At 42.6% G+C, this 17,998-nt stretch overlaps 1 protein-coding gene across 3 annotated transcripts in view; it reads right to left on the bottom strand.

The window, feature by feature from the left end:
* CHD6 (chromodomain helicase DNA binding protein 6) overlaps positions 1-17,998 on the bottom strand; it is a 208,893-nt gene that overhangs the window by 104,229 nt on the left and 86,666 nt on the right. For all 3 annotated transcript variants that reach the window (XM_059898585.1, XM_059898587.1, XM_059898586.1), the window contains exons 4-5: positions 9,350-9,497; positions 7,390-7,539 (exon numbers count right to left, since the gene is read on the bottom strand). In XM_059898585.1, coding sequence (XP_059754568.1) covers positions 7,390-7,539; positions 9,350-9,497 — 298 coding nt within the window. The remainder of the gene's footprint in view (positions 1-7,389; positions 7,540-9,349; positions 9,498-17,998) is intronic.

Raw genomic sequence — 17,998 nt, 5'->3', positions numbered from 1 at the left:
ACTGTCAGCTCATCTAGGAATAGCTCTTCTCTGTCTGGAATTTTAGTTCATCTAATTCTTGTTGCTTCCACAGCTATCTGATGTCTTTAAAAATATGTCCTTTGCAATTTATCTTTTTTCCCCCCTTGCAGCAAGTGTTGGCCTGCCATGCCCTACTATACCCTTACCTGAGAATAGAATCCTCCAACACTAACTTTTATTTTTGGAGTTCCCTAGGGCCTAGTTTTTGGGCTTTCTTTTCTTTTCTATCCATACTCATTCTCTTGGTGATCTCATCTGGTCTCATGGTTTTAAATACTGGCTATGTTGTGTTGGCTGCCATATTTATTTATCCTCTCCTATGATTACAGACTCCTTTATCTAATTGTTACTTGTCATCTCCACTTGAATATCTCAGAGATATTTCACACCTAAGATGTCCACAAACTAAACTCCTAGTCTCTTAGCCAACCCCCCACCCCTACCCTTTCTACCTACAGTTTTCCCCAGCTGAGTTAAGAGGAACTCTATCCCTCTGGGTGTTCAAACCAAAAATCCTGCTGTAATCCTGACTCCGTTCTTTCCCCTCCACACATCCTATCTCATCAGCCAAGAAATCCTGTTGAGTTTACCTTTGAAGTACATCGGGAATCCAGCCATTTCTCACCCCCTCCTCTGCTTCTACCCTGGTCTAAACCACCTTCATCTCTTACCCAGATTATTCCCAGCTGCCTCCTAAGTAGTCTCCCTGTTTCCACTCCTGTCCCACTGATCCATTCTCAACACAACGTTCAGAACGGCCCTTTTTATTAAGTGACTCTTTTGCTTAAACTGCTTAAAATGTTTTTCTTTTAACTTGGAGTAAAACCAAAAGTCTTCCAAAGGTCTACAGAAGCCCACAGGATGTGTACCCAGCCTCTCATCTCCTCTGTCACCTTTCAGGTGTCCTTGTCCGTCCCTCATACACACCGGGCATGTTTCCACCTCCGGGACTCTGCTATTCCCTCTGCCTGAAACACTCTTCTCCCTACACAACTCCCTCACCCCTTTACTTCCTTCACTTCTTGGATCAAATATTACCTTTGTGAGGCCAACACTGATCACCCTACTTAAAACTGCAGGCTTCATTCCTGAATTCTGTATCACGCCTATTCTGATTTTTTTTTCCCATACCACTTACCACCATTGACATACTACACAATTTTATTATTTTCAGATTGATTATCAGCCTCTCCCTAGTTATTTCTACCCTTTGGAAGTTCTGGGCTTAGCCTTTTGGCTTTCCATCCCACGTAGTTTCAAAATCTGGCAAATATCTGGAGGAGGAGATCGGTTGTGTGTATGCTGCTGGCCTCCTCTCCATTTGCTGTAGGCTCCCTCCACGAAGGCAGGGACTTCTGCCTCTTTTGTTCCTTGACGTTATCTCCAGCACTTAGAACAGTCCTTGGCGCTCAATAGTGGTAGGTGCTCAATAAATATTTTTGAATAAATAATGTTAAGAGATTTTGCAATACAACATGGGAATAGTAGTATAAAGCAAGTGACAGTCAAGAACATGAATCCTGACAAAAACCTTCTCAGCAGCCCAGAATCTGGGAAATCAGATCTCTAAAAATTCAGATAAATAACTGGTAAGAGACTAAGGATAGATCCTCTAGGGGTAGATGACTCTGGGTGGGAGTGGCTCTAGATAACTAAATTGGGCAATAGTGGTAGGTGCTCAATAAATATTTTTGAATAAATAATGTTAAGAGATTTTGCAATACAACGTGGGAATAGTAGTATAAAGCAAGTGCTATGGGAACACAGAGCCAGAGTACCTGGACAAATTAGGAGAGCCTTTGGAAATGAGTTGGCTGCCTATTAGCATTAACCTTTCACAATTGCTGAGCACCTTTCCTACCTACTCCCAGTTCTGTATAACCCAGACTAGCAAGCACGCATTCACACGTGTACACCCGTGCTAAAAGAGCAACTGTCTCTCCTCACCAGCAGGTTGCTTCAAATAGTCTCTTATTCTTACCTACCATGAAGAGCAGAAAAAGGTGGTTTCTGATGATAGGATTTTGATTGCTCTCAGAGTTTTTAACTAGAACCAAATCCATGGAAATGTTAACATGTGGATGAAGAAAGCACAGGACTTTACTCTGAGGATTAAAAGGATGGAGGGTTTAAAGCATTCTTCATTATAGAAAATTCTCAAGTAAAAATTAAGGTATTTGAAATAAAAACTAATTTATTTTTTGGCACTAGTTAAAGAATAGGGGGAAACACACTAGTATTAAAAAAAAAAAAAAATCAATGGTTATCATCAAAATACTGACAGCAGGTTTTTATCCTATCCTAATAAAAGGGAAAAAAGAGAGTAGCGTTTCCAAAATACACATCAAAGTAGGAAGAAAACTGGAAAATCAGGATTTTTTTTCCCCCTAAACAGAGATTGTGCATAAGCATGACCATGTGTGTATAAACACTCAGTGTATACAGATACACACAGATATAAACTAAATCTGCTTGCCAAACATACTTCCATGACAGCCATCTGTTCTCAAGTGCTTGGAGTTTTCTCAAATTATCCTTCAAAGGAGACCATTTTAGTTCATTCACTTTCATGTCAGAACCTCATGAAATTAAAAATTTATTTTCTTAGGGAAAATTTCAAAAATTTTCAACCCACATCACCCTCGACCTCAACCAACCACCTGATTCACTTCTATTCAGCGAGCCATAAGGAAAGGCTCTAGCAAGAAGAAGCCACTCCAAAACACAAGCATTTACCAAGTGCCATGGAAGGTCCAAAGTAGCATCCAACAAGGTGCCCAGTCTCAGGGGCTTACACTCAGTGAAAGCAAGATAAAACATATTTTTCTTAGAAATGTACCAGTGGTAAATTCTAATCAGTGTGACAGTGACCCTAAGTCCGGCAGCAAGAGTGCAGGAAGCAAGAATAGCTTGGATTTCACAGAATAGTAATGTTTTAGTTGGGCCCTAAAGAATGGTGGCTCGTAAGAGGACTGCAAACAGGAAGGAAGCTCGAAATGCACCCGAAGGATGAAAGCACCAGGATATGGGAAGCAGGATGCAGACTTGGAACACTAAGGAACCAGTCTTAGTAGAGAAAAGCATTACACAGAACGAGGAGTGGGGGTAAATGAGGGTAGAGAGGTAGTATGCAGTCACATTCCTTAAAAAATCAGGCAGGAGTTTTGATCTAAAACAGAGGAGTTAAGAGGTAACCACCTTAGATTCTTGAGTGGGACACTGAAAAAAGCCAAAAACTTCTCTGGTATTATGGGAAAATGAGTCTAGTAATGGATTAGGAAGGACAGGGACCTGGGGCAGCGAACGACAAAAGTGCGAACTGTGGTCATTTGAACACTGGCCTCAGCACAACGGGTGGCAGCAGAAGCCAAGAGGAAACAAAGACAGGAGACAATCTGAGGAAAGATGCGGGGTGGACGACGGTGGTGTGGCCAGCGGAGAAATGGGAAGAATGAAAACCATCCTCTCGGGCCGAGTGCATAGGAGCCTAAGCACTGAGTCACACGGGCTGGTACAGAGCTAGAGCCATGCCAGCCAGAAGCCGCTCAGCCAAGGGGCCTGCCCACGGCTGTCGGTGTCAGAGTGAGACGTGGATGAACACCAGTGGGGAAACTATGCCAGTATGAAGAACTGGAGAAAACAAGAGCCCGAGAAAAAAGAAAAACACTTCACTCTTGTCTTTCTAATCCGGGAGTTAAGAATCACACCTGTTTCTGTAATAAGTTTTAAGCATATTTATTCATTATTCACATATTAAATAAATACATGACAAGTACAAGTGAATGCAAGTCTTTATGTTAGTTACTACCCAACATAAAGTACTACCTATGTTAGGTGAAAATTGTGATAAATTAAAAAGTGAGGCTTGTTTTGTAACAGTTTACAATCTAATGGCGGGAACAATCAGGAGTGATATTCAGAACAGAATGGCAGAGGCACTGATGAATCAGAACAGTCACAGGCTGTGAACAAGTGTTCACAGGCTGTGAACAAGTGTCCGGGGGACATCAGGCATAATATAATAAATACTCCACAAAACAGAAGAGGGAAAGTGCCATACTTTCATCTGAATAGTTCGTGGGGGTTAATGTAAATTTGACTTTACTGAAGCTCTTTCATGCCAGAGAGATACATAAAAAATTAAAAAAAAAAAAAAAAAAGATTATAAGCCCTCCCTAACGTAGCTCATGGCTTAGACGAAGGAAACAAAAACTGGCCGGTGTTTAAAGGACAGTGACGAAGTTAAACATATTAGAGTTAGACAGAGGAGGGGCACTTATCCCCAGCTCAGGGCGGGCAGGGAGCTTCCTGGGGGAGGTAACAACCGCGCTCAGCCCGCCAGGCACGGGAAAGACCAGACAAAGCAGAGGGTACTGTGTCTGCAAAGCAGCAGAAGGAGGCAAAGGAGAACACCAGGGGTGGATGTCTCATTCAAATTCAAGTCCTTCTGTCCCAAAGGCAAAATCATACAAACCACACAAATTGTAGGAGGCAAAAACTGAGACAGCCTTGGAAAAATCTATACACTAAATGTACCGTAACTGTGAAAGTCTGTCTCTGTTCCAGGCACCGACATCAGTTTGACAAAGAATAAGAAAGCAAAGAGTCACAGTCAGGCTGGAAATATACTTCCAGCCCTAATCCCGTATCTCAGCCAGGGGACGGGCCTCTAGACCCCGAAGCAGGGCTGTGCTAATCTGCCAGTCCCGAGTTAGACTGAATCATGCGGAAAGATGTTTTTAGCAACTCACCACTAGGTAAGCACTGCTGAGGCTGCAATCTGGGGCTGGGACAGGGGCCAGCAGCCACAGCAGTGGGCTGAGCATGCTGATATAAGACACTACAAAGAAAGCGGGGAGGTAGCAGCGGGGCCTTTTTGGCGCTGACTGCACACCCTTCTGTGCCCCAAGCTAAAGCCAGCAAGCAGGCAGACACCCTTCCACAGGGCCTTGGAAAAAGGATGAAGGAAAAGCCTCATCTTCTTCCACTGATTTTCTGTGCCACTGGACACTCGGAGGGTGGCCTGGAATCCTAGGTGAGATCCCTGATCTCGGGGCTTTGTGTTGGCCTGGGAAATCTCTGTTCAGACGCCCCCAGGAAGCCCACTATGTCAAACAGGTGCAAGTGGAGGGCTCCACAGAGCACTGACCGTGCTGCCCGCTCGACCCCGCGCAGGCTGTCCAGTCTGCCCTGTGGCGTGGACGCCAGAGCCACACAGCTGCCTTGCTAAACATCAATGCCAAAGCCACGTAGCGGGCCTCTTTCTTGTTTAAATTTAGTCACAATTTTTGAGGCGTAATTAATGCAAATTCAGATTCCAGCTTATGTTTCACCACTACAAACTTTCTCTTTGCTGCACCCTTCAGAGGACAGAAAGAGCCTTGTTAGGATATATATAAATTTCCCGAATTATTTCTGTCTGATCAGCTCATGCTGCCCTTCAGGCACCAGGGGAGAAGACAGAACAACAACTGAAATATGGTTAATGACTTGGGCTAAATGGCTACTAGGAGAAAATAAAATCCCTTAGAGTGTTTTAACTACCAAACCAACCATAAAATCTCCAAGGAAGGGAAACCCGCTGTAAAACAATGTAATCCTATCACTTCACAGCAGTCTTGCAAGGGCTATTCTTAACTATGTGCTTGAAAAGTAATCTTAGGTGAAAATGCATTACTCTGGAGGCAAGGTGGTTTACACAGATAAAGCATCATGAGCTCCAGTAGCCAGCCACACAGTGTCCAGGAGGAAGGACAGGTATCTGTGCTATTGCTGCACACGCAGAACATGAATCCTGCCAAGTCAGCAACAGCGACTCCGTAACAAAAGACAGCCTGTGTCTCAGAACGTGCTGCCGGCAACGAGGCGCCTCCTACACGCACAGCCCGTTTCTTCTCTTGCTTCTGATTCCTCCTCTGTAAGCTCCTTGGCACAGACCTCCTCCTTCTCCACATTTACCCTCTGCCTTTCTAGTTTCGGGGGTCCCAGGTCCTAATGCTATCCTTTTCCTCCCTGATACTGCTGCCAATGGAAATTCCTAAACCGCATATACGGGCATCCTGCTTCTCTGCTCGAACCCAACGATGCCTCCTGCCTCCTGCCCCTCATTCAATCCACAGTATGAATGAAGGCCAAATACTTTAGCTGACAGCCAAAGCCTGCGTAACATGACTCTTCCTACCACTCCAGGCTTGTCTCCCACCACTCCTCAAATCAGACCCCACCACCTGGCCGAGCTCATCAAGCTGCCATACCACATCCTCCGGGACCATCAGGCTGTGAGGCTGTGGTCCATGTCAGAAACGCCTCCCCTAGTTCGAGCCCTGGTCTGGGAGGATCCCACATGCCGCGGAGCAACTAGGCCCGTGAGCCACAACTGCTGAGCCTGCGCGTCTGGAGCCTGTGCTCCGCAACAAGAGAGGCCGCGATAGTGAGAGGCCCCCGCTTGCCGCAACTAGAGAAAGCCCTTGCACAGAAACGAAGACCCAACACAGCCAAAAATAAATAAATAAATAAATAAATAATTAAAAAAAAAAAAAAAAAAAGAACCGCCTCCCCTGAAACCCTGACCTCCCTCTCCTGCCCACTTTTCCTTCTGTGTAGCCACTGCGTCCAGCACAGACTTCTAAGACTGCACTTATCACAGTATCAGCACAGCCATATGCCTCTTCTCCCAGACGAAACTCCTTGGAGGCAGGGACCATGCCTTGATACTCATCCTTGCATCCTAGGACCTGGCCCTGCAGTGGACTCTCAATACACATTTGTGATCCAACTCCCAACTGTAATTACTAGTTCATGGGATTCCATTCATGGAACAGCTATTTACTACGTATCAGACTTTTACATTCTAATGGGAGAGACAAAGAAATAAAATGAAATCAGACATCAGAACACAATTATAAGCTGTAATAAGAGCTATGAAAGAAACAAACAGGAGTGAAATAAACATTAGGATGAGGGGCAGGGATCTGCTTTAAATGAAAGAGTCATGTAAAGCATGTGGTAAAGAGCATTCCAGGCAAAAGGGACCATACAGGAAAAGGCCAGTAGGTGGGAAAGAACTGCTAATTCATGGCATTAAAAGAGGCAAGTCTTTTAGCTGGAGAGTAATGAGAGAGATGGCGAAAAGTCATGTATCTGAAAAATGAATTTGGTGAATTAGGGAGAGTGTGATGACAGAGGGGCCTGCTAGGCACAGTCAGGAGTCTAAACTTTCTTCTAAGTGCAACAGGAAGCCACCCGAAGGATAGAACCAGCAGTTAAGGTGATCTAACTTACGCTTAAAAAAAGAGCCACAGTACAGCTCCATCAAATACTCAAAATGACTGTCCAGCCGAGGCCAGCAGCCCAATCTTAAGGCCGTACCTCCACCTGCCAAGCCAGTGTAGAAGCTGAGAGGGCAGATGTCCGGCCGGCTCCAAGGACGGCGATGGTTTCCCCATCATCATCCACCACTTTGAAGTCCAGGTCCTCGTTGTATTTTCTGCGCTTCACTTGCCGTCCTGAGCGTCGTTTCTACAGGACAAACACACCCGCCAGAGAGACTATCTGTGAGTCAGAGGGAAAAGCTTGCACAAGGACACGCTCACCTACACTCACTCACAATCGAAGGAGACCTCTCTAACTTCGCAAAAAGAATCTTCCCTAAACATAACTCTTTTCAGAACTAAATTCACTCAAAATGGGACCCAGGTGAGGGAGGGGAGCCAAATCACCAGGATCCAGTGAGAAGAAGGTGTAGCCTCAGAATCCAAGGAAACGTGTTTTATGCCTCATTGCTTCCCCCACCCTGCTTTCTGGAATCGGTTTCTATTCCAGCAAAACAGGGATGGGAAGTAACTTCAACATCTTTGAGGTCCCTTCCAGCATAGCTGGAAGCTCAGGGTTTATGACAATGACTTAATAGTTTTTTTGGTTTTGATTTTTTTTTTTTTTGCCAAATTCACCATACTTACCATGTACTTCTAAACAACTAAATAATACCAATTTTACTAGGACTTATTTTGAGAATCTCCTAACACCCTTTGAAATGCAAGCAGACATCTTAAGTGTGACCAAATAAGATTCGTGACTCACCATGAAAGGACTCATCTATAATTAAGTAGCTTGTGACCTTTTAGAGAGATAACATTCTACAACAAAGCAACCCAGTGGCTTTCCTCAAACAGTAAAACACATGGTTCATCTCTACATACACATCACATCCAAGCAGTAGGAACACTTCTGGGAACCATTCACCAGCTAGCTTACTCTTAGACACTTAAACCTTACAAAACAAAACGAAAAGCCAAACCTCACCCCCCCCTTATCATCTAAAAGATACCTCCTGGGGCTCTCTCTGTGTTCCCATCATTCCTTCACTGTGTCGCCTCTATGACATTTAATTTTACATGAAGGATTCCACATAAAAAGCTCTCCCCCCAATCCCGCGTACAGATCACCATCCTAGAAACACTGAACCCCCTGCCAACTCCCATCAACCTGATGTACTTGCTGCTCTGCCCGTCAGGACACTGAAGAGCCACTAACTCAAGTTTACAGGCAGTGAAAGGGGGTCTCTGATCTGACACTCCAGACACTACTACTTATTTACCACTACGACCTTAGGAGCTGACACCTTCCTACAACGAAGATCACCTAGGAATCTATGAGGGTCCAGATGATTCTTAAGGAGCAGTAAGTTGGTCTTACCCTAAATGGCCCCCATGCAGTAGCACAGCCCAGACAAACTGCTGTGGATGTCAGAGGAAACAGCACTCTCAAATATTAGAACTCACGTCCAAGAGAGGCAGCCTCAACTCAGACAGAAAATTCCTACCAATGTCCTGGGCACACTTTGGCATGTTTTCAGAAATCTCACTTAGGTGGACAACTCCTTGTTTCCAAGTTTCCTTACCATCTTGGCAAAATGAATCCATCCCTGACTTCTCCAGCATCTGGGATTATGAAAGTGTCCTTGTGTAGACTGGCCCAGCACGCTGAGCCCTAAATGTATTACCTACACAGCAAAACAGGCCCTCTGAGCCTTACCTAGTTTGGATTACAATTCCACTTTCCACATTCACTCTTACTGCGGCCTAATATCATGCTACTTTGTAAGAAGCCAGCAAACACCACTAAAAAACCGGGAGATTATTAATAAAAGGACCAGGATGCTAAAGAAAAGCCTGTGGTCCGTCACCCACTAAAACACTGAAAGCCCAGCCCAGGTCTGTGTGCGAGAGATGCAGGCGGGAGACAGGGAGAGAGGAGTAACAAGATCAGTGTCGGCAAGACCCCGCCCGGCAGCCGTCACGCCCACCAGGGCTTCCGGGCACAGCGGTACCTGGCTGTCTGCAGACTCAGTGGACTCCTCGGGACTCCGCAGGGATGGGTTCGGCAGGCCCTGATCCAGCTCTAAACTCTCCACTGTGGTTTCACTTTTCCTTTTTCCTTTCTTCTTTTTCTCCACTGGGGTTGGTCCTTGCTCCTTGCTACAAGGAGAAATTCAGAATTAAAGCTGTTGGGCAGTTTTTAAAACTAAGATTTCTCATGTGATTACAGTTTTGATAGCACATCCTGGAATTCTTGGGCCAGGATAGGCTTTAATGGAAAATCTACAAGAGTTTCTTCCCAGAAATTTGCAGAAATATGGGAAGAAACATCTACACAGGATGATGCAAAATTCACTTTTTTTTATACCCCCTATCATGACTACTATAGATATGATTAATGTGATAAGAAATAAAATAATAGGAACATCTCCAAAAAACCTCACTTCCAGTTTCACATAAATGTCTTCTCTAGGAAGTTCAATTCCTTCACAGATATTGAGAATCATCCACTTCCAATCTCCCTTTAAGTTACATGGGAAGAGACATCTCCCTAATCTGTCATCACCCTCTATTGAGAATGGTCTATGCATAAGAACTTGGAGTGAGTACCAGGAGCTCAAAACTGAAGACAACACTGCCCAGCCCCTGAGGAGGTTGTAATGACAGAATTCCTACAGACCACCTAGAGCTATAGCCCAATGCAGCGATGGATGCTTCTTGAGAGAGGTGGAAATGGGCAAAGTCCATCCACCCTGAAAGGCCCTGCTAAGATGGCAACATCACTAATAAGCCTTTTCGGGCCCTGCTGGCTGATAAAATCTCTTTTCTACACTCCCAAGCACCTCAACTGTGCTTTGCATAAGGTATTCAAACTTTGATCTTTCACCAAAGTTAGTCATTACACGTGACACCAGGCTCAGAACCATAGAGGACCTGGGATCCTCTGCAGTGGCTCGATCAACATTTGCTGAATGGATGAATACTTTACACTTCTCTGAGCTGTCCTATCAGACTCTAAGTTCCCAGAGGACAGAGAGTATGCACTTGATTAAGTTTTGTATTCCTCACAGTGAGTAGTCTTATACCTAAAACATACTAAGTATTCAATATTTACTGGATAGATAGATGGATGCATCAATGGATAGATACGATTACGTGTCATCGGGGAGATTTGGGAAAACACATTTGAGCAGAGATATATACAGAATTTTGATAGACAGAAAGACAGGAATAATAATAATTACAGCTAATTCGTATATAACACCTACTACATGCAGGCACCGTTCTCTAATCCTTTACACGGATTATCTCCTTTACTCTTCACGACAACCTTGTAAGGCAGATAGTATTATCAACCTAATTTTATCAAGAGGCACAGTGAGTTAAGATTTCCAGGGTAACATGGCTAGTAAATGGTAGAGAAAGTACTTAAACCAGGCATGCTCATAACCACCATGGCATTCTTGGGGAATGGAAGAGTGTTAAAGGCACATTTAGTAAAAGATAGCCTGTGTGGCTGGATGACAGGGCAAGTGAACAGAAGCACTAAGTAATGGAGCTGGAAGGAAACCAGGAGTACACGAGGACAGAGAGCTGAGACTCACCCTGTGTGAAAAGGGCATGATGGCGAGCCCAGGCAAGAGGGAATGAAGACCTAGGCGAGATAGGCTCAATGAAAACTCATCGGTGAAAAGGATTTGAAAGATCCAGCAGAAGTAGTACCAGTAAGTCTTGGCAGAATGTGGAGAATGAGGAAGAGCCACGATTACTGGTATTTCCCATCAGGTGAGTTACTGGAAAGTGTGGGGGAAGACAGGGACACCACCGGCCTCGTTCAGAGACGGGAGATCCAATGGGATGAACCCGTAGCGGGACAGCACCCAGCGACAACGGTGATCACCCATCACATGAGTGCAGACCCAGCCCACCCTCGATTCCCTAGGCTGAAGACTGGCTTCCCTACCTATCAGCAAAGTTCTTTATGAAAATTTTTTTGAGGAAATGAAACTCAAGGGATCCTGCCATTTTAGAGAACTGTACATTTTAACAAGAGACCTGTGCTCTCAAGCCAGGGAAAAAAGCACTTCTTGTCAGTTTCAGGACAGGAGACTCAGGTGAAACAGTTTAAAAAGATGCCAAATTTTCACGGGAATATTTATCTCATGTTACATGGCTTCTCGCTAAGAAAATTACATAGCAATTTATATTCTACAAAGCACTTATGTGCTTCTGTCTCGTTGAACTGTTACAACCACGGTGCCATGAGGGAGCCAGGGCACATGAGCTTCATATTCCACATAAAGAAACAGGTTTAAAAGCAACAAAGGCCCCAAAGTTAGCAGCCGAGCAGAGGCCTGCGCTCAGCTCATGTGACTCACAGCCTGTCACTGTTTATACCATATCATGTTTCCTGGCTCCTTTTTTTTTTTTTTTTTTTTTAACCCCAGGCTCCCTTTCAATAAATGCAAAAACTTCAAATCTCCTTTAATCTTATTTGAATCTCAAAATTATGACCAAAAGAATTGTTAACAAAACATGCCAGTGACCCAAATATACAGAAAAATTCATAAATCCATAGTTGGTTCTCTTAACAAAAGAAGGTTTGTGCTTAATTTTTTGGACACACATTTAAAGACAGCTAACATACCGAAAGTCACCATAATGATCCCGTGCTCAGAACCCCATTTAATCTTCTGTAAAATCTTAAATCCTTCTCCCAACATCTGAAATCAATTTTATCTATCTACTAAATATAACTTCATATTGGAAAACTTTGTCTGTATATGTTTAATCTTCATTTTAAATATTTGTATATAGATGGGCTAGAAACATGCTTCATTGTGAAATATCCCACTGAAAACTAAACCAAGCTCAAGACACAATTAAGGAATAGAACCTCCTCAAAACATTTTTTTTTAAGGAATTTATTTTTATTTTTTGGCTGTGTTGGGTCTTGGTTGCGGCATGCAGGATCTTTTGTTGCAGTGCGTGGGCTCCTCTCTAGTTGTGGCCTGCGGGTTTTCTCTTCTCTACTTGTGGCACGCAGGCTCCAGAGTGCGTGGGCTCTGTAGTTTATGGTGTGCGGGCTCAGTAGTTGTGGCACGTGGGCTTAGTTGCCCCACGGCGTGTGGGATCTTAGTTCCCTGACCAGGGATCAAACCCGCGTCGCCTGCACTGGAAGGCGGATTCTTTACCACTGAACCACCAGGGAAGTCACAGAACCTCCTCAAAATATTAAACCTTACAACAAGGCTTGTATATTTGCCTTCCATGTTTTCAGAAACAAATTAAGTGATGAAAGTAAGGAGGAACTGTAGTCAGGCACCTCCAAAGTCCAGCCTGGGGCACCACGAGATTTCCTAGCCAGAAGCTGAGGGTGGGGTGGAGCAAAGGGAAACTTCTTAAATATATGTCAGTAAAACTGGAAAATGTCTAGTGACACCTACTTACCTATCTGGGGGTAAACAAGAAGATACTCTACCTGGGAAAATCTTGAAAGTGATTTTCTGGAGGTTACCTTTGACAACAGAATCAATTTTGAGTTCCAAAAATTCTTCCTGGAGCTCTTCTGATAAAGACAAATATCAGGAAGAAAAGATTTCTTATAAGCTTATAAATGGGATTTTCAAATAGGACATCAAGAAAGTATCACCTGAATTCATCCTCCAGGAAGACTAGGTGAAATGTGTTTTTCCCGTCTTTGGAATGAGCTTTGAAAACGTTATACTTGAGTTTTATCAAATGAAGACATTTTAACCTCCACATTGCTATACCTACAGATGCATTTGGTCCATGAATGTTTTGTTTGCTCCTTGAAGTTCTACGTTCTTCAAAAATAGTGGTCAAATAATATGTAACAAAACTATGTATGTATGTATGTACCCTTTGATCCAACAGTTCCATTTATAGGAATATACTCTACAGATACACCTCCAACAATATGAAAATATGTATGTACGTGGTTATTCAGCATTATCTGGTAATTTCAAAATAACAAAAAAGACTTAAATGTCCAAACATTAGTGCTGAATAAATGAGGATACATACAAAGGAGTACTATGTAGCTTTAAAAACAATTAAGAAAGAATTCTGTAAACTAATATGGAATGATTTCTAAGATACATTGTTAAGTGAAAAAAGCAAAGTACAAAAGAGTATAGTAATATGCTACTTTTTGTGAAAGAATAAAGAGGAAGTAAGAAAACTTGCATATATCTACTTACTTTACAGAAAGAAACACAAAGAGGATAAACCAAAAAAACAATGATTATCCACAAGGGATAAGTGGAGGGAATGGGGTGGAAGGAGTGACATTTCTCTATCTTTTTATATAAAATCTGACTTTTGGAAGCATGTTACATATCAAAAAATTTAAAAATGAAAGATGAAAACAAGCTGAAATAAATGAATCTAAGTATTTCAAATGAATAACATAACCCACACTGAACAGATGGAAAAAAAATCTCATTAATTTATAAACACAATATCTGACTATATACTTTCAGCTTTTGGGAGAAGTAGGGAGAACAGCAAACATATCCTGAACTCTCTTTGGTACGTGTATAGGTGAAGCAATTCTGAAACCATTTTAGTTGTGGTATAGGATTAAACAAATGAGTAAATGTGTTGGTGTTAGGAGCTGTGGTTCTCACCCAAGAAGTGGGAAGACATAATTATGAAATGGTGTAAGGCAAGGAAGATATTGTGGGATGAATCTAAACTGGAGGCCTCAGTGTAATCACATGTTTTCTAAAATAAGTATCTGTATGAACACATGCACATAAATGGGTACATACGCATTATGAATATACTGTGTGCATGTAGGTGTGTATATATGTGCATGTACGTATATGTACCTGTGTCTGTCTTGTGTATTTTTTCCCTAGCTTTGACAACTGAAAGAGCTGAAAAGCAGAGACGCTCCAAAAGCAATGTGCACACATAGCGCTCAGATTTTGGTTTCTAACACCGAAGTTCCTCACAGAAATGGCTGATTCCAAGACACGGAAGTTATAAGATCAGCCTGAAACATCTTGTTTTGTCAGAGAGTAAAGGGAGTGCTCAACAAAATTAAGGCAGCACGTCAAAAAGGCACAGGAGTCAGCTTAAAGAGCTCACGGTCACAACTGGGGCCATTTGAACACCAAAGTAATCAAGGTCAGTAATGAATTATAAGCCATTGAAAACAATAGGAATCCATTCCAATGACAGATAGACAGATAAATAATGAATAAATGAGGGAGAAAGGAAAGCTCTTGCTTATAGAATACAAACAGTAAATGCAGAAGAATCGGTGGAGTTGGAAAATCATTTTGTAACCACTGTCGTAAACATACGTACAGTCCAGAATCATCAAGGAATGCTAAATCTGGGGGGAGAACAATTTGAAGAGGAACAGGATATTAGCATGATCTTACGGTGTCTTTCCACAGATTGCGTATTAGTTGTACATAAACAAAAGCAGTAACTAGATAAATGGTTACACATAAGAAAATGGTCTTACTCCTAGGAAAGATACACTGGAGTATTTAGGGATAAAAAGGCATGATATTTGCAACTCACTCTCAAATGGTGGAGGAAAAAAACATATAAATATATATAAATATAAATTATTCTGATATATATCTATTCCACGGCTGAAGTGGATACTGTTTGTACAGCATCTTTTTGCTGATAATCAGTACTGATCCCCCAAACCACGACGGTGAACAGAAGGTCAGGATGGGCTATGGTATCCTAGTTCTTTTACCACAGTGATGGACACATGACCCAGAGAGGCGAACCTGGGACTCCTTCCTTTAAAAAAAAAAAAAAGATTAATTTTTGGTAGGAGTGGGCGGGAAAATGAATCTCTTTCCTCCTAGGTTACAAGGCTGTTAAGCTATGAGCCCACCGTTACAGGCTGGCACAGTTCAACCTTGAGAAGGAAAGCAGTTGTCAAGGATGGAGCTGACACTCAAAGAGATGCAGAAAGGCGGGAGACAAAGATCTCTGTGGAACCCTCAACGGTATAGCCCTTGGTTCTGATTCCTTAAAACCACTGAACCCCCTTGTTATTTTTTTTTTTTAACTTAATTCAAGTTGGGTTTATGTCACTTGTAACCAAGAGAGTTCTAAATAATACAAAGGCCGAATAATCTCACCATTTAATGGCACTTGAGGCTGGATCGAAGCAATCTAATTTTTATAATCCTCGCTTTTCCAGCTTTCAGAGTTAGAACAAACTAACTTAGAGGACAGAAAAAAATGGCAGACAAGATTTTAGAGGCTCAAAGTCCCTTTTTCAGTAACAAAACCCAAATTGATTTTATAATAAAACATATATCCATATATCCACTTTAAAGAAGCATCTATCAAGTATTTATGACATGCAAGAAATTTCCAACATATCAACTATACCATTCATGCAGGACAACCGTCGGGAATAACCAATTAACAGTTTATTAGTAGGCCTCGGCCCCAAAGCCCTCTCACCCTGTCTTCTACACAACTTCATTAGCCAAGATTTTATACATCTTTACTTTCTGCAGTTGCATTAGGAAAATAAGTACCTTTTTTGCCTTCCATATAGGGAACTGTACTATTAAATCACTAGACAGACAGACTTCCTCAACTTTCCTCCTAGCTCTATCTCCAGTTCCCAACCTCCAGCTTTCTTTGCTAGAACTGAGAGTTAGAAACGGAGTCCTGGATCTGAGTATGAAGAGGAAAGTCTGGTTATGTCAAAACACTGTACGAGACTCACTGCTATGAATCTTTTATTACTTTGCCCCCATGGATTCCAGGTATTGAAAAAATTTAATCTACCAAACCAAGTACATTATTTCAAAATGACTCCCCTTCCCATTTTAAAATTAAATCTTATAAAATGTCCATCGAAGTCTTAGCAGGAAACAATCAGTTACTGCCACAGTGAGTTGCCTTTACCCCCAAATTCAGGATGACTGAAAACAGCTCACAGTGCCAATTACTGCCTCCGCAGATGTGCACGCACCTGGGGAGTCCAGCCCGGGATCCACTGCCCCACTCGAGGAACAACTCTCCAGAAAAGCTCCCAACCCAGGCCTTGTTGCGGGCTCTGATCCTCTTCCCGGAAGTACAGCACTGAAAACGTGGACATTACCCCAGAGAGCTCATTTGCACACTTAATCCAACTTTTACTTAATGCCCATATTCGTTCAGTCTATATAGAGAGAGCTGAGTTGAGCATAGGTTTTTTAAGATATTGGTTAAGAGATTTCCCTGGTGGTCCAGTGGGTAAGATGCCGCACTCCCAATGCAGAGGGCCCTGATTCGATCCCTGGTCGGGGAACTAGATCCCGCACATGTGCTACAACTAAGAGTTTGTGTGCCGCAACTAAGAAGACTGCATGCCGCAACTAAGAAGTCCACATGCTGCCACTAAAAGATCCCGCATGCCGCAACAAAGATCCCGCGTGCTGCAACTAAGACCCGGCACAGCCAAAATAAATAAATAAATACTTTAAAAAATAGATATTGGTTAAAAGAAAAACATATACCCAAAACAAATGGTTTGGGTGCAGATATAGTCATCTGTAGACAAAATGTGAACCATATCTCCTTGTCCTCAACCCCTTTAATCATATCATTAGCACCATCAAAACAAAGATTATACAAGTTTGTGACATTATCATAGTAAAAAATGAAACAAAAACATTACATACTTATAAGATGAAAAAGTAGAGTTTTAACAAATAATCTTATTAAAAGTGATAAAAGCAAATGAAAATAATTTTTTTTAATGTAGAAGGGCTTCAAATGAAACATACAATCACCAAATCCCACTTTCCAGAGAGATTTGCTTTTGACTGATACCTCTCTAACTCCAAATATGTTCATGCCTCTAGTTCTTTATTTATCAACACTAAGCAATAGCTACTCACATCCTGATACGAAAGTTGATGAATTTAGACCTCATATTATCTCCCCTATTACTCTACTCTAGTTGTTTGATGAATTCTTTTAGTTTAGGCTACCGTGTTTTAAATTTTTATTAGTCCTTTCTTGTTTTCTGACTGTTCCTTTTTCATGATAACCCATTCCTGTTTGCAGACAAGACATCATCTTGAATCTGAGGATACTAACTTAAAATCTTTACAAGTCCTTTTCCTTGAATTGTTTCTTCTGAGGACAGTTGTCCTGGTCATTCCTCTTTTTCCTGCTTCCTTGCTGCTTTTCCTCTATGGTCTCGGGATCTTTGGTGGACTATTCCTATTTAAAATGAACGAGGTTGATAACGCAGGTGGCTGATGAGGCTCTCTGCTGCTGAGTAAGTCATTTTCTCCAACAAGCCTCAGCCCTGAATGGGAGGCCTGGCCTGGGACTCTGCATACACAGGTGGCTGCCCCTTTCTCCCCCTTTTAGGGGTATGGGCAGGGAAAGGCAGAGAAGCCTGGGCTCCTGTGCCCCCTTGTTGTGGATGTCAGTCTCCACTTGGAGCCTAGACCCTCTTCCAGAGCAAACTGCTCAATTTCTTTAGAGTAACTGTCTGACTTCAGCCTGGAGCTGACAAATCATGCAGCTACTCTGAAGATAGTCCCTTGATCAGCCACCTCCAGTTCTGGCCCTTCTCCAGGGCTGCCAGGGCCATTGTGAGGAGGAAGCACTTCTACCTCTGCTACAGACATAGCTCCTGCATG

This window comes from Balaenoptera ricei, chromosome 15, assembly GCF_028023285.1.
Source record: "Balaenoptera ricei isolate mBalRic1 chromosome 15, mBalRic1.hap2, whole genome shotgun sequence".
In the NCBI taxonomy this organism is placed as follows: Eukaryota; Metazoa; Chordata; class Mammalia; order Artiodactyla; family Balaenopteridae; genus Balaenoptera; species Balaenoptera ricei.
Note: the sequence above shows the minus strand (reverse complement) of the source record. Positions and strands in the feature narration are given on the sequence as shown.